The 23,485-nt window shown below is 43.2% G+C and overlaps 1 protein-coding gene across 1 annotated transcript in view; it reads left to right on the forward strand.

Annotated features, from left to right (window-relative positions):
- MDN1 (midasin AAA ATPase 1) overlaps nucleotides 1-23,485 on the forward strand; it is a 128,034-nt gene that overhangs the window by 2,130 nt on the left and 102,419 nt on the right. Inside the window, exons 2-15 of the mRNA XM_064169384.1 lie at nucleotides 6,799-7,025; nucleotides 8,436-8,660; nucleotides 9,493-9,600; nucleotides 9,680-9,872; nucleotides 11,162-11,374; nucleotides 11,538-11,669; nucleotides 13,365-13,468; nucleotides 14,316-14,430; nucleotides 16,739-16,932; nucleotides 18,284-18,365; nucleotides 19,773-19,868; nucleotides 21,128-21,240; nucleotides 21,954-22,102; nucleotides 22,204-22,264. Of these exons, the coding sequence (XP_064025454.1) occupies nucleotides 6,799-7,025; nucleotides 8,436-8,660; nucleotides 9,493-9,600; nucleotides 9,680-9,872; nucleotides 11,162-11,374; nucleotides 11,538-11,669; nucleotides 13,365-13,468; nucleotides 14,316-14,430; nucleotides 16,739-16,932; nucleotides 18,284-18,365; nucleotides 19,773-19,868; nucleotides 21,128-21,240; nucleotides 21,954-22,102; nucleotides 22,204-22,264 (2,012 nt within the window). The remainder of the gene's footprint in view (nucleotides 1-6,798; nucleotides 7,026-8,435; nucleotides 8,661-9,492; nucleotides 9,601-9,679; nucleotides 9,873-11,161; nucleotides 11,375-11,537; nucleotides 11,670-13,364; nucleotides 13,469-14,315; nucleotides 14,431-16,738; nucleotides 16,933-18,283; nucleotides 18,366-19,772; nucleotides 19,869-21,127; nucleotides 21,241-21,953; nucleotides 22,103-22,203; nucleotides 22,265-23,485) is intronic.

Genomic DNA, 23,485 nt, shown 5'->3' on the forward strand with positions numbered 1-23,485 from the left:
CTCATTGCAGTGAAGCTGGGAAGATGTTACTGGTTTCACTGGTTTCATGCTTTGGCTGCCTTACCTGTGAAAAACACATCTGCCTGCTAAGGGAGTTGAGACCTAGCTCCTTGCTGGCTCTGAAATATTTGCAGACATGTAATAACAGGACACCAACACATCAGGTGTTGCATTAATACTTCTCATGATAGAGCTTTAGAAGCTTCTGACTTCTGTATGTACGTTGGGGCTCAAAATCCATGTTTCTGTTCGAAGGTTGAGGAAGTATCCCAGTTCTTTGAAGATGCAAAGTCTACATCATGTGTTGGCTTGTTCTGTTTTTCTCAGAATATTTGTTTTCAGTCTGAATTAGTCTTTTAGTAATGGAAGGGGAAGGGTTTTATACTGGTAGCTGAGGTTCTGTGATAGTAGGCAGATGGCTTCTTTTTCTGTCACTGCAGTTCATCAGATCAAAGTAAAATTGACATGAATATATATATGCATTCTTACCTTGAAGAGTCGATACTAATTGGTGGGAGGTATGGTGAAGAGCTGTTATTCAGGAGAAGGAAACAGCTGAGAAATAGACGTGGGGCTGATGCAAATACATGATGTAGCAGACAGATGGAGTGAACCAGAAGTCAGTCACCAAGATCTGAGACTGGGAAAGGGACTGTGCCCTTTCTCTTCTGCCAACTGCTCTGAGATGCACTGCAGGTTTAAGAGTGTCATGGTTTAACCTCAGACAGCACCCAGCAGAGAGTCTGGAACAGGGCATTAGTGAACAATATCATGTTCTTTTGAAAGCTGAATTGCTATTTCAAGCTTGGAAGCTACAGCTCTAGGGCTACATTAGGCCAAGAAACAACTGCAGCCTCCAGTCATCACATCTGATTTCCTACCAGTTGCTTTGTATGTAACTTAGGAAGCATCTAGAATCTAGAGCCTTCTTTGTTCTGCCTTTCTGGCTGCTTAAATCTTCAGTATTCCTTAATGGAATGAAGCTTGCCCACCATTGCTAAGTAAGGAATGGTGTTCTGAAATTCTTAGTGAGGCATTATTTATGTAGTCCTGAAATACTTTGTCCCTTGTGCTTCAGTATGTAACAGAAATAAACCTTTTTTCTATAGAGTATTTCTATACCATTAACTCTGCAAAGGTACAGCAAATTTCTGTGTTCTTAATGAGGAAAATGGAATGTAAAGCTCTCTAAACCTGTGTTTTTGTTGCCTGCCTTTCTATTGTTTGGATAATTAAAGCAAACTGTATAAGCAGTAGGGCTCCACAGACTGCTAAGAGTTTGCTTTTGGTTCTTTGTGTTACCAAAGGTCTATTTGAATCAGAACATCTTCCTGTGTACAATTCCACATGCAGATCCTTTGCAAATGCATGTATTTTGGCTCCCTGTGATGGTGTAATTTCAGTAGAGAAATTCTTTGATGTGAAGGTCAGAACACTAGTAGAAATGGAACCTTAGTGCAAAAATATCTTTATTAATTTCTGCTTTTTGTATGTACTGAAAGAAAGACCTGAAAAGAAAGAACTGTGCATGTATTGAAAGAAAGAACTGAAAAAAAACTGACCCTTTTGGATATTTCTTCTCTTTAGTCTATGGAACTTTCTTGATTGAACTGGTTAGGTCTCAAGCATACCATTCTGGAGCTCCTCTTCTGTTCTGTTGATGTTTTATCTTGGTATCCTTAATTTTGCTGTTCAATTTTCTATGCAGCAGTGAAAATTGTTTTAATAATAACTCCAAACTCTTATTTATAGCCCTGTATTGTCTTAGCATTTGATGTTGAGAAGTGTCTTTATTCCCATTTTAGCAAAGATAGGAAAAAAGAGGTGACCTGGCTGCCCCAAATTTTACCCAGCTACTCATTGGCTGTTGAAAAAATGTCCTGACATCCTGGCAACAACTTCAGGTTTTTATTTGAAAGCATAATTATGTTTTACATTATGCAGTGTTATAAATAAAGGAAGGTATGTGTCACTTTTTTTTTTTCCATCCTGGAGTGTATTATCATCTCCTTTTTGCTTCTGGTTTTTGAAAAGCTGTGATTTTTGGAAGACAGTATGTTAATAAATACACTGACACATAGTCAAAGAGAATGTTCTCGCTATCCTTGAAAGAGCAGTTTGTCCAACTCTAGCAAATAGGATGTGCTGAAGGAGGTGTAAGAACTTCTAGCTTGAACTGCAGGTAGTTGAAGCTATTTTGTTCCTTTTGTGCAGGCTCATGTTTTATGTTAACTTAGCAAACTAGAGAGCTGCCAAAAAGAGTCACAGAATCACGCAACTGTCAGTACTGGAAGGGACCTCAAGGATCATTTAGTTCCAAGCCCCCTGCCATGGACAGGGACGCTTTCCATGAGATCAGGTTGCCCAGATCTGGTTGCCCAGAGCCACATCCAGTCTAGCCTAAAGAAACATATAGGGATGAGGCATCCACCACCTCTTAGGGCAACCTGTTCCAGTGTCTCACCACCCTTATGGTGAAGGACTTCCTAATGTTCAGTCTCCCTCCTCTAACTTGGATCCATTCCCCAAGTGCTATCACTACTCAACATCCTAAAAAGCCCCTCCCCAGCTTTCTTATAGCCTCCTTCAGATACTGGAAGGCATCAGTAAGGTCTCCTCAGAGTCTTCTCTTCTCCAAACTGAACAACCCCAACTCTCTCACCCTGTCCTTATAGGAAAGGACCTGCTATGAGCTCCCTCTGATCATCCTCATGGCCTTTTTCTGAACACATTCCAGCACATCCAGGTCTTTCCTGCAACAGGGGTTCCAGAACTGGACACAGTACTCCAGGAAGGGTCTCTTGAGAGCAATGCAGTAGTGTGTTTTCTTTCTGCCTTGCTCTCCAGGCCAAGCCACACCTTCCGGTTGCTTTTCTTACCCTGGAGCTGGCGAGTGTGCTGACGTGGAAAATTCATTCCACCTTGCCACTCAGTGGAAGATTTTGGAAGACTCAGTTTGGATCACTTTGCCAGTTTGGTTGCTTCGTACAGTAATAGAGCTGTTGTGTGTGGCAATGGAACCGAGAACATCTGTTCCCATATTGGAGGAGAAAGAAATGCTGCTCATGTGTGCCCCTGTGCCCGTTGACTCTTCAGAAGCATCTCATTGAATCTTTTGTGTGGAAACACCTGTGAGCCATGCTTAGAAATGGTTTTAACATGAGGGTCCAGATTATTCCTTGCTGTTATAAATTCTTTTAGTAGTCCTGAGTGCTGGATGAAGCTGCTTCTTAATAAAGATGTCTGTACCTTGTGTGTGCTGAGTACTCTGCTGGCTGGGAAGCAGATGTGCAATGTGCTGCTGCAGGAGCGACTGGGATAGTGTTTGACTCCTGGCTGTGCTTCTGCTTAGTGTCTCATTAATAATAAACAATGTGTGTACATATATTCTATATTTGGAGGTACTCTCCTTTGTATTGCTTTCTTAAACCAGCTGTTTGGAACTGCAGGCACAGATTTTAACACTAGACTGAAACACTCTCAGGCCAGCTGTCCTTTGCTACTGATGGAGAAAGTTTGCTCTTTTGCAAAGCCAACTTTTAATTGAGAAAACCAAAACCCCTCTGCCAATATTCTTTCCCATAAAATGTTTCATTTAGAATCATAGAATCAACCAGGTTGGAAGATGTCTCCAAGATCATCCAGTCCAATGTAGCACCCAGCCCTGTCCAGTTAACTAGACCATGGCACTAAGAGTCACATCCAGCCTTTTTTTGAACACTTCCAGGGACAGCGACTCCACCACCTCCCTGGGCAGCCCATTCCAATGCCAAACACTCTCTCTGCCAACAACTTCCTCCTAACATCCAGCCTATATCTCCCCTGGCACAACTTGAGGCTGTGTCCCCTTGTTCTGTTGCTGGTTGCCTGGCAGAAGAGCCCAACCCCACCTGGCTACAGCCTCCTTTCAGGTAGTTATAGACAGCAATGAGCTCTGCCCTGAGCCTCCTCTTCTGCAGGCTGCACACCCCCAGCTCCCTCAGCCTCTCCTCACAGGGCTGTGCTCCAGGCCCCTCACCAGCTTCATTGTCCTTCTCTGGACACCTTCCAGCACCTCAACATCTCTCTTAAACTGAGGAGCCCAGAACTGGACACAGCACTCAAGGTGTGGCCTGAGCAGTGTTGAGTACAGGGGCAGAATAACCTCCCTTGTCCCACTGACCACACTGCTCCTGATCCAGGCCAGGATGCCATTGGCTCTCCTGGCTACCTGCGCACTCTGCTGGCTCACGTTCAGCTGCTATCTACCAGTACCCTCAGGTCCCTTTTACATTGCATAAAAAATAAGCACAAGAGATGTAAGAAATGTCTTGCAGTTAGGATGGTGGTTTGGGTGTTTTTAGTGTGCACACAGCAGTTTCTGTGATTTCTTACATGCTGTTAGGGAATGAATGTCTTTTTGAATTCTTAAGCAAGCCAAAGGAGCTTGAAGCAGCATGCCATATATTCTAGAAGGATGTTGGCAGTGATATAACTTTAGGAGATTACCCTTTCAAAGGCAGCTGCTGTCCATTCATTTTGTGACAATGAAGCCAGCCAACCTGCTAGCCCGGGAGCAGTTTTTTAACCTGGATAACAAAAGCTTAGCAGGAGTAGATATTGGCTGAGTCTGAGGCTAAAACAAAAGAATATTTCCATAAGAGTTCAGTAAGTGCTTGTTTTGTTTGGAAAGTTGCCTTGCCTGGCTGTATTTACCACTCTTTGCCAAGAAAGATAAACTTGTTTTGATAGATTAAAGGTCCACTCAGCAAGGTAGAAGAGCATCAGCAAGCATCAAAGTTAAGGGCAAAACAGTGTGAATTTATAATCCTGCTTTTTCTTCACTAATTATGCTGCATATTGTGGATAATGACATGAGCTGAAAGACCAAACAAATGTTAGCATAAGGCACAAGACAGGTTGTTCTTCAGTAACAAAGTTAGAAAGGTGGGGGAGGGTTTGGTGTGTGTTGAGTGGGGGTGTTATTTGTTGGGGGGTTTGTTTTGGTTGTGTTTTGGGGTTTGTTTTTTCCACCCCCCTAGCAGATGTGCAGACATTTCCCATCTATCCTAAAGCCCAACACTTTGTTGTGCACTAAAAGACCGTTTTTATGGAAAAGTAAGGGGAAAAAAACCTCAAACAACCTTCACTTCAAAACTGCAGAATCATGCTGCATCTGGTCAGGAATATTGCTCTCTGTAGTTTCTGTCAGAATGTACTGGTTTAAGCTGGGGTAGAGTTAATTTGTCCTGTCACTGGGCATCACCGAGACGAGCCTGGCTCCAGCCCCCTGGCACTCACCCTCTACATATTTGTAACGGTTAATGAGGTCCCCCCTTAGCCTTCTCCTCTCCAAGCAGCACAGCTCCAGCTCCTCATAAGAGAGGTCTTCAACTTCCTTAATCGTTCCTGTGGCTCTGCGCTGTGCTCTCTCAAGCAGCTCCCTGTCCTCCTTGAGCTGGGAGGCCCAGAACTGGACACAGTATTCCAGATGAGGCCTCACCAGGGCAAAGTAGAGGGAAAGGAGGACTTCCCTCGACCTACTAACCACAGCCCTTCTAACACACCCCAGAATGGCATTGGCCCTCCTGGCCACAGGAGCACACTGCTGGCTCATGGCCATCCTCCCATGCACCAGGACTCCCAAGTCCTTCTCCCCTTCACTGCTCTCCAGCAGGTCAGTCCCCAGCCTATACTGACACATGGGACTGTTCTTTCTCAGGTGCATGACTCTGCACTTGCTGCTGTTGAACTTCATTAAATTTCTCCCTACCCATCTCTCAGCGTAAGTCTCTCTGAGTAGCAGCACAGCTCTCCGGTGTGGCAGCTGCTCCACTCAGCTTGGTGTCTTCAGCAGACTTGCTGACAGTGCACTCCCTGCCCTCACCTGGGTCAATAATGAATACATTAAATAATACTGGTCCCAGTACTGACCCCTGAGGAACTCCACTGGTTACAGGCCTCCATATAGACTCCATCTCATTGACCACTACTCTCTGACTTCTTTGCTTTAACAAGTTCCCAATCCACCTCACTACTCCATCACCCAGACCATACCTTCTCAGTTTAGCTATGAGGATGCTGTGGGAGACAGTGTCAGATGCTTTATTGAAATGAAGTAAAGCACATCCACTGCTCTTCTGTCATCTATCCACCTGGTTGTGTCCTCATAGAAGGTTATCAGGTTGGTCAAACATGACTTCCCCTTGGGAGAACCATGCTGACCACTCCCAGTGACCTTCTTGTCCTTGATATGGCAAAGCGCAGTGCTGAATCATAGAATGAACCAGGTTGGAAGAGACCTCCAACCTCATCCAGTCCAACCTAGCACCCAGCCCTATCCAGTCAACCAGACCATGGCACTAAGTGCCTCATCCAGTATTTTCTTGAATACCTCCAGGGACAGCAACTCCACCACCTCCCTGGGCAGCCCATTCCAATGCCAATCACTCTGTGAAGAACTTCCTCCTAACATCTCCAGCACAACTTGAGATTGTGTCCCCTTGTTCTGTTGCTGGTTGCCTGGGAGAAAAAACTAACCCCTACCTGACTGCAGCCTCCCTTCAGGTAGTTGTAGACAGCAATGAGGTCACCCCTTAGCCTCCTCCTCTCCAGGCTAAACAACCCCAGCTCCCTCAGCCTCTCCTCATAGTGCTTGTGTTCCAGGCCTCTCACCAGCTTTGTCGCCCTTCTCTGGACATGCTCCAGTATCTCAACATCTCTCTTGAATTACCTGAGAATAAGCTGCTCCATTTTCTATCTGGGGATGGAGGTGAGACTGGTCTGTAATTAACCCAGTCTTGCTTTCCCTTCCTGTAGGTTTGGACTCAGCAGGACCGGCAGTGCATCCTCGATACCCTAGCACAGTTACTGCTGGATAAGGAGTGCACTGTGTTGCTCGGCCGTCAGGTTCGACCCATCTTGTTGGATTTGCTGGAAAGGAATGCAGAGGCCATTAGAGCTGGTGGCCAACTCAACCACGATCGGCACGAAAGGCTGTGTGTGGCAATGAGCAAGCTGGCTGCTGACCACCCTGATGTTTTGCCGTGAGTAATCGAGGGTCGGTGCGGTATTGGCGTATCCTCTTGTCGCTGCTCACTGGTGATGGAGGTGGTGTTGCAGATGGGGTTGTCTCCCACAGTAGCAAATGTGTTTTGGGTAGAATAATTTAGAGTACGTGGATCTGTGGTGGGCTGACACCATTTAGAGTGTGAGATTTATCCCCCCACCCTGCTCCAAAGGTAAATGACTACACTGCTCAGAGTTTGGAAGGGAAATGAAATTACTGTTTACAAAGTTGGCTAAATAGAAAAGGTGAGAAACAAATACAAATACATATATACACATACAACTAGACAGCAGCCCAGCTAATCCTCCTGGACAAAGTCCAGGGACCCTCCCTGGACAAGTCTGGACTTCCCCTGAGGCCTGTGCACCAGCTAACACGTTATTCCTATCCTTCTGCTGTTCCTTACCATAGCCTAAACAATTCTTGATGCAGAGAAGTAGGCAAGGCCAGAGACAGTGGAGAAAGCACAAGCAAGCAAGAGAAAGAAAGAGAAAGAACACTCTAAACTTCACCTTGTATAAGAAAATCATAAACCAATGAAATGAGATAAATATATCTGATATAGTCAAGTTGTATATTTGGATTTCTCCTAGACTCAGTACTTTCAGACTTTCTGATTTTACATCTCAAAATCTTAGATCTAAAAGACATTGCAATGAATTAAAAGTTGGTCCCTCAATGGATCTCAAAATGCAGTTCCTACAGAGAAAATAGTAGGAATGGAGCTCTAGCCATAAGGCCACAGGAATTGATTCTTGACCCTATTTTTATCAGTAACTGAGCTACAAAACTTTTACTAACACAGAAGCTGGCAAGAGCAAAGTATATACTTAATAGTGTCATGGAATCTCTTATGTTCTGTTCAGCCCCTTTTGGGATGTACTTTTGAATTCTATCAAAAACTTTATTTACCATTTAGGACCCCATTCTGAAGCTGTAACAGAATCTTAAATGCAGCTTATATGAATTAAATTGGGTTGTGAGGTCTAATGTGATTTTAATCTTAATAATGAAAAGAAAAGCAAAACACCTTAGAGGTTGGTCACAGCTGAAATCTCTGCGCTTTGGGTAAGACCTACAGGTCAGTAGAATGCCTAGCTGCAGAAGTAGGAGTTGGTATTACTTTTTCAGTGATCAAGAGCAATCAAAGAGATTTCACCAAGGGCAGTTGTGTTTGCTGTTGATAATTAAGTGGTGATTTCTAATAAGGTGAAGTATCTGTTGTCAGCTGCTTACTGAAGTAGTTGTCTTTCCCAGGCGAGGAGGAAGTTAAATGTCCTTAGTTCTCAGTGTACCATTGATTAGTCTCAGAAGCTCTCTTATGGCTGTTTTCCTTTCCTCTGGCTTAGATGGCACACAGAAGTCTCTTTCTCTCTTTCTTCTAAAGATTTGCTTTAAGATATTTCAAGAATACATCACCAGTTTTCCAGAGGCTTTTCCTGGAGAGCTCAGACGCAACTACAGTCCGATACGGACGCAGGCGAATGAAGTTACGAGACCTCATGGAGGCAGCCTATAGATTTTTACAGAAGGAGCCATCAGTTTTCCGGGAATTATGGGACTGGAGTGTGTGTATTCCACTCCTAAGGAGTCATGACACTTTAGTCCGTTGGTAAGTTAAACTCTCTCACCTTCTCCATGGAAAAGGAGTGTTTGTATCTTGAATTGAATGTCGCAGTGTTCACACGCAAGTAGGAAAACATCTTTAGGTAACGCCAGAAAAAGTCTGTACCAATAATATCTGTAGCTCTGCTTCTTGCCTGATCTTTTGAAAGCTCTAGTGGTCTATGGGAGAGTGAAACCTAGACCAGCTCTTAGTCATGCTTAAAGCTGTGGTCTGGAGAATCTTCTCAAATAACTTCAATTTGTCCAAGTTGGATTCGTAGGAGGCAGTGACCAGTGGTGGTTTGTCCCAGGTCCCCCTAAGAAAGCCACATGTGGTTTATGATTGGTACCAAATGTCTTTTTGTTGTGAGATAGCTTTATGTAGTAATGAAGTCAAGAACTGGGAGTTGTTGGCTTCTTTTGGCACTGAATGTTGAGTTCATTGTGTCAGGGTTAGCAGTAACCTGAAAGAGAGCAATTTTAAAGGGAAATGGTAGGAAAAGAAGAAAAAAATCAGACCAAGAAAACCTTTCATTGTCCAATATGTTAACCTTTGTTTGTTTGGGAAAGTGCTCTCCTTTATTTCTGTCACTCATTCAGCCTTTCAGAGAAAGGTTAGCTCCTTGGTGTATAAATGAGAAAATATGCCATGATAACTATCTCAGAACTGAGAAATCTTAAAGGATGTGAAGTGTAGCACTAAAATAATTTCTATGAAGCAGAAAGTTTTCTGCATGTTTTTTTTTTCCAACCTTGATATTTTGGTTTGCAGTTGGCAGTTGTCTAAGTAAATTTCTTCAGACTGTTTTGACATATCTTCTTCTAAATATAATTTTTAGGTATACTTCAAACTGCCTTGCTCTGGTTACGGGCATGAATGATGAGCATAAATTATCCTTCCTGAAGAAGCTATTCAATCCTGAGGAGCTGGCACATTTCAGACTAAGGTAAGAACTCTTAAAATCTTCAACACTGTTTGTTTCTATAGATGGCTTTCATCTGAGTTTACAAACCTGGATTTCACAGGCTCCTAGAAGAATCTCAGCTGCGGAATGTGGAACAAGCCCTTGTTTTGGCCAATCCAGACTCCACGTTGTGGCAGAAGGAGAAGGACCTGCAGTACACACAAGGACATATTGTATCGAGTGACCTCTCTGCAAATGTAGTGCCTGTATGTGGTGTTGTGCTGCCTAGACTACAACTTGTTTCTGAAGAGCAGGTATGCAACCCAGGGTTTGTGTCTCTACTTTTATATTTTCCTTTCCTTTCCTTTCCTTTCCTTTCCTTTCCTTTCCTTTCCTTTCCTTTCCTTTCCTTTCCTTTCCCCTTCCCTTTCCCTTTCCCTTTCCCTTTCCCTTTCCCTTTCCCTTTCCCTTTCCCTTTCCCTTTCCCTCTCCCCTTTCTCCTTTTCCCTCTCCCCTTTTTCCTTTTCCCTCTCCCCTTTTTCCTTTTCCCTCTCCCCTCTCCCCTTTCCCCTCTCCCCTCTCCCCTTTCCCCTCTCCCCTTTCCCCTTTCCCCTTTCCCCTTTCCCCTTTCTCCTTTCCTTTCATCAGAATCCCTAAATATAATGAACTGACTTTATTTCCTGTTAAAATGGTTCTGAGGTACTACAGGCAGTGTGTATTGGCTTTCTTGATGTATGCTGTCAGCTTGTGTTACATGTATAGACACTGCAAAAAAAGCCTCTCCAGGGGAGTGAACCAACGAAGATCTAAGTGTGGTTCGTTTTATTTTCGTGTAGCAATTTTTAGGAACACAGTGCAGAAGATTCAATCTTACATGATACCTCTGGCCAAGTTAGGGAGGTATTCCATAGCTGAGTAAATAGAAGCATAGAGTGGCTTAGGTTGGAATGGACCTCAAAGCTCACCCAGTTCCAACCCAGTGCCATAGGCAGGGGACACCTCCCACTAGAACAGATCACTCAAGGCCTCGTCCAACCTGGCCTTGAACACCTCCAGTCAGGGAGCAGCCACAACCTCTCTGGGCAACCTGTGCCAGTGACTTACCACCCTCACTGTAAAGAACCCTTTCCTAACATCTAGTTTGAGTCTCCCCTCCTCCAGTTTACACCCATTACCCCTCATCCTGTCATTACAAGACCTTGTAAATAGTCCCTCCCCAGCCCTCCTGTAGACTCCCTTCAGATGCTGGAAGGCCACTATAAGGTCTTCTCTTCTCCAGGAATGATTGACATGTGTTCAGATTGAATAGTTGCTATGCCTGTACTGACAGGTTAGCATCAACTCCCTTAGGGAACAAATTGTGCATACACTTTATAAAGTGTTTCACCTCTAATAGTTTTTGATGAAATCTGCTTTAATATCTCTCATTAAATACAGTTTTAAACTTCCTTATTGTATTTGATAGGTATTGACAGATCTGCAGGCCAAAATCTTCTAGTTGCCAGGCTCAATTTTCTAATTGTTCTGTGTTAAACAACCTGTGAATAGATAAAATAAAAGGCACAATTACAATGTGGCCATTCTGATTTTTGTGTTTGAACAGGAGAAGGACACCAGCTGTTTTGTTTTGGTCGAATCTGCCTTCACAAATCTTCAGAACCTTGCTATGGCTGTGTCATATCAAAGTCCTGTTTTATTAGAAGGACCAATAGGATGTGGCAAAACTTCTTTAATTGAATATTTAGCAGCTGTTACAGGAAGAACAAAGCCTCCTCATATTTTGAAAGTCCAGCTTGGGGATCAGACTGATAGTAAGGTAAGTGATGAATTTATGGTTACTTTATGATTGGATGATGAGACATGATTTTTACCTAAAGCATAGACTTAATTTTCTGATAAGATAATGTTTGACTTTTCACCCACTCTGAGTTTTTAAGAGATGTAATGAGCAGGTCTCTGACTTACTGTTTCTGTTGTAGACTCTGCTTGGTATGTATCGCTGTACAGATGTACCAGGGGAGTTTGTATGGCAGCCTGGGACATTGACACAAGCTGTTACCAAAGGACATTGGGTACTTCTGGAGGATATTGATTATGCTCCTCTGGATGTGGTATGTAGATTCATGTTCACTCTAAGGTACTGGTCTTAAGGCCCATACTAGCAGTTTTTGGACTCTAATCACCATGAGTTTTGCAGCAGCATGCTGAAAGTGCTTCCCCTTCAAAAGCAAGTGGAAAGAATTAACCTCTTATGGAAGGTTAAAATTACCCCCAAATTAAAATCACCAGTCTAGTTCAGAAGGTTTGGAATCAAAATGTAGCTAGATATTTACAGCAAACTAAAATCTAAAAGCATAAAATACAATGCATATGTTCAAAAATATATTAACAAATCTTTACATATATTGACAAAGTAGAGACAACAAAAAGAGCTGCCTGAGTCTAGTCTGGGTGATTTCCAAAGTGGAGGGGGGTGGGGAGCACCCAAACCATCACATTACCTCTGGCCTGGATATTAAAATTGGGTGTTATGTTAAGCAGTATGTCCTCATTGCCTTTTGGAGTAATGACTGTTGAAAGCATGTCTTCTGCAAGGCCTCCTGGACCTTCTGCAGATAGTTATTCTCTTTCATACTTGTTCTGTGAAGCCTCTTTTGTGCTTTTAAATAACCTGGCAGCTCATCTTCTGAAATACAGAGAATTCATAAAGCCAAGAACTATTCCTCATATATACTCGACAGTTTTTCACTGCCAGAGGGTGAACTTAGCTGACTGCACTTATTACAAGCATGCCCAAAGTAGCATCCTGAATCTCCATTTCTTCAGGTTCTACTTGCCAGGCATCCTGTCTCCTTCTCCATATCAAAAGTCTCTGTGCTTGCCTTCCTCTGTGCTGAGGTGTTCGTGTGCTCCTACCTCCCCTTTTTCCTTCCACCATTACTAATGCCCTTCTTCATGGAATGATAGCTTCTTTAAACAAATTCTCCTGGGGGTAGAAAGGCATGTGGTGAAAAATGGTCATGTTTGAGAATAGTGTCTTTGAGATGCAAAGCATTTTGGTCCAGGCAGGCAAAGAGAACATGCCATCTGGTGCAGAAGTATCTAATTCGTTGGACTAGTTAAAATAGATGGGTTTGATTTGGGCTGGCAGTGTTAAGACTGTCATTTCCATTCTCTTACCATTAAACTTGAACATAGGAGAAAGAAGATAGGTAAAGATTACACCTATGATTTGCACTGCTGATTAATCTAGCCAAGAACTCTGCAATTTCTGTTAAGGTTGCTTGGAAATCTGTGAGGACAGCACTGGCTGATAGTGTAGTGGTACTCGATGGAAGTGCTGTGGCATAGAATCATAGAATCAACCAGGTTGGAAGAGACCTCCAAGGTCATCCAGTCCAACCTATCCCCCAGCCCTATCCAGTCAACCAGACCATGGCACTAAGTGCCCCATCCAGGCTTTTCTTGAAGACCTCCAGGGATGGTGACTCCACCACCTCCCTGGGCAGCCCATTCCAATGCCAATCACTCTCTCTCTGAAGAGCTTCCTCCTAACATCCAGCCTATACTTTCCCTGGCAGAACTTGAGACTCTGTCCCCTTGTTCTGTTGGTGGTTGCCTGGGAGAAGAGGCCACCCCCCACCTGGCTACAATGTCCCTTCAGGTAGTTGTAGACAGCAATGAGGTCACCCCTGAGCCTCCTCTTCTCCAGGCTAAACAGCCCCAGCATCTCAAGTGTGAAGTGAATGTGTTACAATTTCTCAAAAATAAAAAAACAGTTCTATCAATTCCCTTCTGTTCTCCAGATCTCTGTGCTGATTCCTCTCTTGGAAAAAAGAGAGTTGCTCATTCCTGGCCGTGGTGACTGTTTAAAAGTAGCGTCGGGATTCCAGTTTTTTGCAACCAGGAGGTAGGCCTATAAAGTTAAATGAGGCTAAGAGCATGGATATCCTGGGTTTAAGTCAAAGACAGCTCAGGGTGCTGGAGCAGGAGTGTTTCAGCAATTTCTAATAAAAAAACAATGGAAGTCATAGGAGCTGTTAAAGGATATTTTTCACATTAGAGCAGCCTTATGTTAGTGTTGTATGAATTCAGTCTTTGTACAGAAAGGTCACTTCAAGACTGAAAGAATGAAGCTTGCTGTGGGGGGAGCCCTACAAAATCAACCCCTCAGCAAAACAAAATTCTACTCTTGGCAATTACCACGTGAAAAAAAGGTTTATGATTGCTATTCACAATGTGTCCTTGACTTTAACAAGAGCCTGTATAAAATACTTGTTAGTTTTCTGATCTTGGGGCAGGTAGTAATTTGGCTACTGCATGATGAGTTTCCTAGGGTTTATTTTTTTTATCCCAACTCCTTGAGCTGTTGTATAAATACATTCCCTGCATCCCTTTAGGATCTGTGGAAGACATTTCCTAGACCACATCTGTCAGGCTCCTCTCTTTACAAAGAATTCTCTCTGTGTTGATTCTGACAGCCTTAACTTCTTGTCAGTGATCTTTCTGCAAGTATCTCTAAGGAGATCTTGCACTACAGGTTGAAAAACACTGTGATGAAAGAAGAGATAATGTGAGAAGCAGGGACAGGCAAGGCAGAGTATGTGACAGTACAGTGACAAGCAGTGAGTGGTCTGTGCACATACATTGTGCTGTAGCAGCAGCATGTAACATGTTCTTTGATGTACAAGACTGTGAATGTTGAATTCCTCAGTGAGACACTGAATGCTGTGTTCCTTCATCTTGTTTTAATGTAGGACATTCAGTTGTGGTGGAGGTTGGTACAGGCAGCAGAGCAGCCATGCTGCCCTTCTGGACAAATACTGGACCAAAATCCATCTGGATAACATGAGCAAAGGAGAACTCAAAGAGGTATGGCGTGTGTTGCTGGGTTGTGGCATGTGAATAACTGTTTCAGTTGGGGATAAAAAAGAAGGATCACATTTATTTATGAAAAGAAAAACATTTATTACCCTTAAGTTCCATAACATATTCTTATAATTTCTGATTTGCCCTGCAAAGTTTGAAGTAAGTGGGCAGTTTGTCAGGAAAAGTTAATTGGACTAAGATTGCTGGAACAGCTCTTGGCAAACAGTTCTGCTTTGAATGGATCTAAGATTCAAATTACTTTACCACTTCGTAGCCCACAGATGTGAAAAACAGGAAGGGAAAAAAAAACCTGATTGAGTTTAGTCCTGAATTCTAAGCTTTGATATGAGAAAAGAGTTGGTCAGTTATGGATTACAAATAACTGTTTATGTTGACCTATTTGCCAGCATCTCTGGGTAATATTTGCTTGTGTAGCTCTTAAACAATATAAATTGAAGGAGCCCAGGGCTTAAGTGGAAAGAAAATACTTTTTGAGATTTGCCTTGTGATACAGAGCTCAGAATCTGATTTTGAAGAAGTGTTGCCTAAGAGAAGTGGAGGTGAATGGTCTCTAGTAGAAGAGTTGAGGAGTTCAGAATTTTCTAGAATAAAGGTGGTACCTTTTCAGTAGGATTCATTCACTTCTTGGGACTCATTCAGCAGCCAGCACAGTTATAGGCAACCTTAAACACCTGTGAGGTTGAGTTTTATTTCCCATTTTGTCACTTGTCAGCTAATTGGTAGGAATGGGGCAAGGTCAAGGCTTTGTACTTCAGAATTTGTTGGAAGGGGAGCAAGTAGATGTGCAAGAAAGCTTATGCTGACAGTTTGCTGGAGATACACCCTCTGCTTCTACTACAAACAGATCCACATGGGCAGGGATTCTAAGAAGGGTCAGAGTTGCAATATTAAGGAAGGTGATGTGGCTGCCTGATGCTGAAGATGACCTCCAGAAAGTACTTGCACTCAAGTAAAGCTTGGCTGCCAAAACCTCAGGCATTGGAATGAGCTGCCCAGGGAGGTGGTGGATTCACCAACCTTGGATGTGTTTAAAGGTCATTTGGATGTGGTGCTTGGGGATATGGTTTAGGGTGAACCTTGTAGAGTAGGGTTATGGGTTGGGCTTGGTGATCCTGAGAGGCTTACCCAACCTGAATGTTTCTGTGCTTCTCTCATCCTGCCTGTGCATTTTAAGGCAAAATAAGGGAAGACTTAAGATGGTGGCCATTAAGTGCAAGCAACAACTGACCAGGGATGGAGAAACAGCTTTGTTGAAGTCCATTCTCTACTGCCAGGCTATGTGGGCTGTGACTCTTGATTCTGTGAAAAAAGGAAGGCTCAGTGCTAAATATCAACCACTAGATAGTTTCTGTTCTTTTTTTTTGGTAACTTTGTAGCTCAAATCACAACAATATATATACTAAGCACTTTAATAACAATGTATGGATCAAACACAGTGTAAGATTATGCAGTAGCAGAAGAACAGACAGTGGTAGAGAACACCCACTTGCTTGTCTTGAAAATAGACTCATGTTCTTCTGGTTAATCTTAAGTCAGTCTGGTATGGTAGGACCAGTGTTCCTGGCCTGTATCTGTGAAAAGCTTATTTTGGGAAGCACTGATTTTGGTTGGCAAGCTTTAGTGGAGAGAACTGAGCTGAAAGGAAGTTACAGAAGAAAAAATTAGGCCCTTGTGTCTTTGTCATTATAGTGAATAGACAACTTGAATGGTCAAAAAAAATCAGTCATAAAAAGGAGGTGAGGTAGGAACATTTGTTATCAGTGGTACAGTTGTATGGTCATGATTTGAGCTTAGTTGAACATACCTTTTGTTTTGGTATGTAGGATGTTAGGAAGAAGTTCTTCACCATGAGGGTGGTGAGACACTGCAACAAGTTGGCCAGGATTGTGGTAGAAACCCCATCCCTGGAGGTCTTTAAGGCCAGGCTGGATGGGGCTCTGAGCAACTTGATCTAGTGTGAGGTGTCCCTGCCCGGTGGCAGGGGATTGGAACTGGATGATCCTCGTGGTCCCTTCCAACCCTGACAATTCTGTGATCTGTGCAAATGTGTTAAACTAATTGAAGTAGCATGGAGCTGGCAAAATTTGCTTCACAGTAGCTTTAATCTTCTTCAGGTAGAGATTGCAAAAGAGCTCTTTAGTACAGTTTAGTAGCTTAAGTATCTGTTGAAATGTATCCTATTAATATTTTGGGGGCTGGTGGTTTCCTTCTGATGCTGTAGATTTGGATGTTTTAATTTGGATTTTGTTGGATTGTTGATTTGTTTTGTTTGTTTGTTTGTTGTTCCCAGGTTCTTCAAAGGAGATACCCCAGCCTTACTCTTGTAGCTGATCACTTGCTAGACATTTATATTGACCTCACAGGAGACAAGTATCAGACATCTGAAAGTGATGCCTCTGGCACCAGGCACACACCAGAAGATTCAACAGAGACAAGATCAGAAAATAAGAAACCAAACCTGGAAGGACGAGAACTCTCTTTAAGGTTGTCTTTTCATATATCACAGAACCTTAGAGGTTAGAAGGGACCTCCAGAGATCATCCAGTCCACCCCCTCTGCCAAGGCAGGATCACCCAGGGTAGTTTGCACAGGAATGCAGCCAGGAGGATTTTAAAAGTCTTTAGAGAAAGAGACCACAACCTCTCTGGGCAGCCTGTTCCAGGGCTCTGTCACCCTCACTGTGAAAAAGTTTCTCCTTACGTTGAGCTGAAACCTTCTCTGTTCCAGTTTGTATCCATTCCTCCTTGGCCTATTGCTGCTGACTACAGAAGAGAGCTTGTCCCCCTCCACTTGACACTCACCCCTCAGAGATTTATAGACATTGATCAGTCTTTTCTTCTCCAGACTAAACAGCCTCAGGGCTCTCAGTCTCTCTTCATCGGAGAGGCTGAGGGAGCTGGGGGTGTGCAGCCTGGAGAAGAGGAGGTTCAGGGCAGACCTCATTGCTGTCTGCAACTACCTGAAAGGAGATTGTAGCCATGCGGGGGTTGGTCTCTTTTCCCAGGCACCCAGTGACAGAAGGAGGGAGTACAGTCTCAAGATGTGCCAGGGCAGATGTAGGCTGGGTGTTAGAAGTTCTTCATAGCAAGAGTGATTGACATTGGAATGGGCTGCCCAGGCAGGTGGTGGAGTCACTGTCCCTGGAGGTGTTTAAAAGGAGACTGGATGAGGCACTTGCTGCCATGGTTTAGTTAATTAGAAGGTGTTAGGTGGTAGGTTGGACTTGATGATCCTAGAGGTCTTTTCCAACCTGCTTAATTCTGTGATGCTGTGATCTTTTAAGATGAAATGCAGCTCAGTGTTCAATTATTTCCTCTTCTCATACCAGATGTCAGTTCCACACACGTGGAATAACCACGGCTATAACCAGCCATGCTTTGTGAATTGGTAAACTCTAGGTGTGAGTAGCAGCTAATGTTTTTGGCACTAGTTTGGAAACAGCAGTTGCTTGTCTAGAATTGGAGATGTCCTTTTCTTGCCTTTCAGATGATTATTTTGTTGGCAAGAAATTGGTATCCTGAAAATAAATGTTGCTTACATCTTTCTGGATGAAAAACTTTCTGCTTTTCCTGTTTTCAGCTTCACAGCCTGCATGGTTTAATGGATTATGCATGATCTATTTCTAAACAACATATCTGAAGGAAACACTGTTGGTCTTTCTGTGCTCAGCCACTCTTTAGGATTAGCATCCTGTTTATATGAATCTCCCCTTCTGCAACTTACACAACAGCTAAACAGATTGCCAGATGGTGATGGAATGACCTAAACTCAGTGCTAAAGAAGGTGTTGTGTGTTTTGGCTTGCTTATACAAAAGCTTTTAATTCTTATTTGTAGAGACTTGCTGAATTGGTGCAGCAGAATTGCTTACAACTTCGACAGTAACTCTTCAACCACGGCAGTGAATATTTTTCAGGAGGTGCGGTAAGACTTGACCCAGGAATTGCTTCCCTAAATTCTAGCATTGTCTCCCTGATCTTAAAATAGTCTGTTTGGAAATGTAGATGGGAAATGTTTTATCTGAAGCAATTGGACTGTAGTTGGAACGTTTGTGATCTGTCAGAGGCTTTCTTTGCTACTAGGAGAGTTGTTTGAAGCAACGTGCTGAAAGACAACCCCAGCTCACTGCTGACATACAAAGGTCATCCTGCAACATAACTTTAACTTAGATAAACTGGGATGGTTTGTGACTAAGATTAAAGATTTTAAGATCTTGTTTCTTTTAACATGAGGCTTCTTTCCTACTTCCCTATGCATCAATTTACGTTCCAGGTTGGGAATATTCAGCTGTGTTTCAGTCAGAGGTAATTTTAAGACATGAGGTCATACAGTATTACTTTCTTTGTCATTTTGGTCCATTTATCTAAAAATAGCTTCTGGGACTGAACACTGAAAAGCTTTTACTTTCTGTAGAAACCCACCACACTACAGTTAGAAGTTTATAGAATCATAGAATGGTCTGGGCTGGAAGAGACCTCTGAAGGTCATCCAGTCCAACCCCTCTGCAGCAAGCAGGGACATCCTCTACCAAATCAGATTGCCCACAGCCCTGCCCAGCCTCAATTTGAATATCTCCAGCAATGAGGCCCCTAACACCTTTGAGGCAACCAATACCCTCATGATATAAAGAACCTGTTCCTAACATCCAATCTCAATCTGCTCTGCTCTAGTTTGAAGCCATTGCCCTCATCCTGTCCCTGCAGCTCTTTGCAAACAGTCTCTCTGCACCCTTGTAGCCCCCTTCAGGCACTGGCAGGCTGCTATTAGGTCTCCCTGGAGCCTCCTTTTCTCCAGGCTGAACACTCCCAGCTCCCTCAGCCTGTCTTTGTAGCAGAGGTGCTTCAACTCCTTGAGCATTTTCGTGGCTGTCTTCTGGCCCTGCTCCATCAGCTCCATGTCCTTCCTATATTGAGTGCTCCAGAGCTGGATGCAGCACTGCAGGTGAGGTCTCAGCAGAGCAGAGCAAAGTGTCAGAATCCCCTCTGTGGCTCTGCTGGCAGCGCTGCTTTGGCTGCAGCCCAGGCTGTGCTTTGCCTTCTGGGCTGCAAGCTCACTGCCTGCTCCTGTCCAGCTTCTGGTCCATCAGCACTGCCAAAATCCTTTCCCACAGGGCTGCTCTCTGTCACCTCATCCCCAGTCTGTGTCGATAGCGAGTTCTTATTACATTGTTTTGAACTCCATCATTTGGCTCAGTCTGTTGACAGTGAAATAATAATGTTAGCCATGGCTAGACTAGAATCAGGCTCATGTAAATTAGGATTTTGCTTGTCTTGTCACGCCAGACAAAACCTGTATTGAAGAAGTTGGTTTGCTCTGCCCTTGACAGGCGCTGGACTGTTTCACAGCTATGCTGTCCAACCAAAGGAGCCGACAGAAAATGGCCAAAGTTATTGGAAGCAAACTCAACATTTCTAAGAAGAAGGTATGTAGAGCTATACTTAACAGGACTTTTTATCTCTGAAAGTTCAGTGAACCTGTTTCAGAGCAGATTAAAAATTGCCTCATCACGAAAAAGAAGGGTTACAAAGCCGGAACAGCACAGTTGCCTAAGCACACAATGCAGATAGATGTACAGAGTAACAAAGAGGTTTTTCCTTCCATGGTTGTAGTGAACTTAATCACCTAAAGAAGCCAGATAGAATCATAATCTCCCTTATTATTGTTGTGTAATAATTGATTCCCAAATCAAGTACTACTCTAGAGCCTACAACCTATATATTAATAGAATGTGATAAAAATGGCTGGGGTAAACAAAATCATTCCTTTGTCAGCTATTTCTGACTGTAGAAGTTTGACTGCAAGGAAAATTCCTTTTGTTACTTTGAAATGGAAAAACTTGCCAGCTGGAGGGACAGATGGTTCCTTGAAACTTCTATGGGTTTTTCTAGTTCTCCTCCTTCCTTTGCATTATTTCAGTATAGGAATGTATTATCTTCTGCCAAGGGCAAAATATCTTTGTTTGCATAGAGATACTCACCAAAGGTTTTTTGAAGGGGCTTGTTTGTTATTAGTTAAGATAACTCTTCCTAGCTTCAAGTTTATGTAATTAAACTACCATGGAAGTAGACAAAGTAGAAATACAATGCAATAGCCCTATTACTAAGTTAATAAATCAGAGAAGGTTAAGGACTGGAAGTGACCTTGAAAGCTCATCCAGTCCAACCTCCTTGCCAGAGCAGCATCACCTAGAGCAGGTCACACAGGAACACATCCAGGCAGCTCTTGAATATCTACAGAGAGGGAGACTCCACAATCCCTCTGAGCAGCCTGTTCCAGTGTTCTGTCACCCTCACAGGGAAAGAAACTTTCTCATGTTTCCATGGAACTTACTCTGCCTCAACTTCCACTCATTGCCCCTTGTCCTGTCACTGGGCATCACCCAGCAGAGCCTGGCTCCAGCCTCTTGGCACTCACCCTGCACATCTTTGTAAGCATTCATGAGGTTCCCCCTCAAGCTCCTCCAAGCTAAAGAGACCCAGCAATGGGAAGACCTTTTTTGTACAGGCAATAACACTTCTGAGGGCCTTCAGTATTTTAGGTGCTGAATATGTAAAGCCTGAAAAATGCAAAATCTTGCCATGAAACATTAGCTGGCTGCAAACAGGTACTGGCAACATGAGTGTTCTTAGTGTGATGTTGCAGGCAACGTTAGCATTGGAGATGTTGATGCTTTCTTCACAGGTAGAATTCTTTTGTGAACTCTATAAACCTGAAATTCTAATACGGGAACAAGAAGTCTCTGTTGGAAGAGTGCATCTCACGAGGAAACAAGCCAAAGCTGTCACTGTAAAAAGGTAGAGTAGCTTGTAGTTTCTTTGTGAATTGAAATACTTTGTGGTGGGACAGAATAGACTGGAAGTTACAGGACTTAATCAAAGACAGATTGGATATTCTCACTCTTATGAAAAGACTGTGATGGATTCTTTGGTGATCTGAGCTTTACCTTTCATATCTGTAAGGCTGTCTCCTCCTACCTCTGACAGCATGGAGTTTTTCATTTCCTTTTGAACTTCAGTTCCTTAACAGCTGTAGATCCACAGTGCTTTGAAGATTGTGAAAGATTCATCTTTGTAAGGAAAGATATTTTTTTTGTATGTGGCACTAACTCCACTGGCCAGGAGGTTGTTTGGAAACCCTGAATTTCTAGGTTATATCTAGAGGAAAACAAGTATCTTCTAAGGCTATCCTGAAACTAATCTTTTCCCAAACTGTATTCATAGAATCAACCAGGTTGGAAGAGACCTCCAAGCTCATCCAGTCCAACCTAGCACCCAGCCCTATCCAGTCAACTAGACTATGGCACTAAGTGCCTCATCCAGTCTTTTCTTGCTTGATTTTGTTTTGTTTTTTGAGGTGGTTTTGGTGTTGGGTTTTTTTTTTAAGATTAAAAAAATATCCTAAATTTAAACACTGCTCTAAAAAGAAAATGTAAAAGTAAAATGAGCTCCTTGATAAATCTTTGTTTTGAGATGCTTCATTTGTTCGGTTGGTTGGGTTTTTTTTTCAGAGTAAAACAAACCTTTGCTGCCACACGACCGTCTGCAGTACTGATTGAACAGCTTGCAGTCTGTGTTGTCAAAGGAGAGCCTGTGCTTTTGGTTGGTGAAACAGGAACTGGCAAAACCTCAACTGTTCAATACCTTGCTCACATTACAGGTAAATAAATTGTGAATGTGTATTAGGATAAGTTAAAAAACCCAAACCACCAAACAAAGAACATGCCACAAGTTGATGTTGCTTTCTATTTCTGTTTCAAGGACACCGTTTGAAGGTTATCAACATGAACCAACAAAGTGACACAGCAGATCTATTAGGAGGGTGAGTCACTGAGTGCTGTTTTGTCTGTTTTGCATAACAAATGAGCAGTATCAGAACAATCTTCTTACAGTTACAGTTGTGATAACTAAGAGTTGTTTTTGATATGTATCTGTTTCACAGTAGCACAAAGGTCTTAAAGGTGTTTGCTTGCAAAAACCTTCTTTTCCTTGCTGAAGAATGGAATCAGTTTCAGTGATTTACACAGACATCTTAATGTGTGTGTAAATTAAAAGCAGAACCCAGTGTCTCTTTTTATGGATGGATAAACTGTTCAATACAAGTATGTAATACTCCTTGGACATAGTGGCTGGTAGTAGTGAAAATATTTTACTTTTTGGGATGATCCTGGTTTTATAAACTTGCCTCAAAAATGCATTTAAATGTCACAAAATGTTAGGGGTTGAAAGGGGCCTTCAAAGATCATCCAGTCCAGCCCCCCTGCCAGAGCAGCATCACCTATACCAGATCACACAGAAACCATCCAGGCAGGTCTTGAAAACCTCCAGAGAGGGAGACTCCATAACCACCCTGGGCAGCCTCTTCCACTGTTCTGTCACTCTCACAGGGAAAAAAATCCTCCTCATGTTTAAATGAAACTTGCTATGCTTCAAATCCCACCCATTGCCTCTTGTCCTGGCATTGAGCATCACCCAGCAGAGCCTGGCTTCAGCCTCTTGGCACTCACCCTGCACATCTTTATAACCATTGCTGAGGCCCCCCCTCAGGCTCCTCCTCTGCCAGCAGCACAGCCCCAGCTCCCTCAGGCTCTCCTCCTAAGTAAGATCTTCCACTGCCTTCAGCAGTTTTGTGGCTCTGCACTGGACTGTCTCAAGCAATTCCCTGAGGTCCTTCTTGAATTCAGGTGCCCAGAACTGGACACAGCATTCCAGATGCAGCCTCAGCGGGGCAAGGTAGAGGGGGAGGAGAACCTCTCTCAATCTACTAACCACAGTCCTAACTCACCCCAGAATGGCTTTGGCCTTCTTGGCCACCAGAGCACATTACTGCCTCATGGTCAACCTTCCACCCACTAGGACCCCCAGGTCATTTTCCCCTTCACTGCTCTCCAACAGGTCAATCCCCAACCTATACTGATCCCTGGGGCTGTTCTTTGCCAGGTGCAAGACTGTGCACTTGCCCTTGCTGAGTTTCATTCAGTTTCTCCCTGCTCGACTCTGCAGCCTGTCTGTGCAATTTTGCTTTGTTTGTCAGTTGAGTAAA

The sequence above is a fragment of the Pogoniulus pusillus genome, chromosome 31 (genome assembly GCF_015220805.1).
Source record: "Pogoniulus pusillus isolate bPogPus1 chromosome 31, bPogPus1.pri, whole genome shotgun sequence".
NCBI classification, from domain to species: Eukaryota; Metazoa; Chordata; class Aves; order Piciformes; family Lybiidae; genus Pogoniulus; species Pogoniulus pusillus.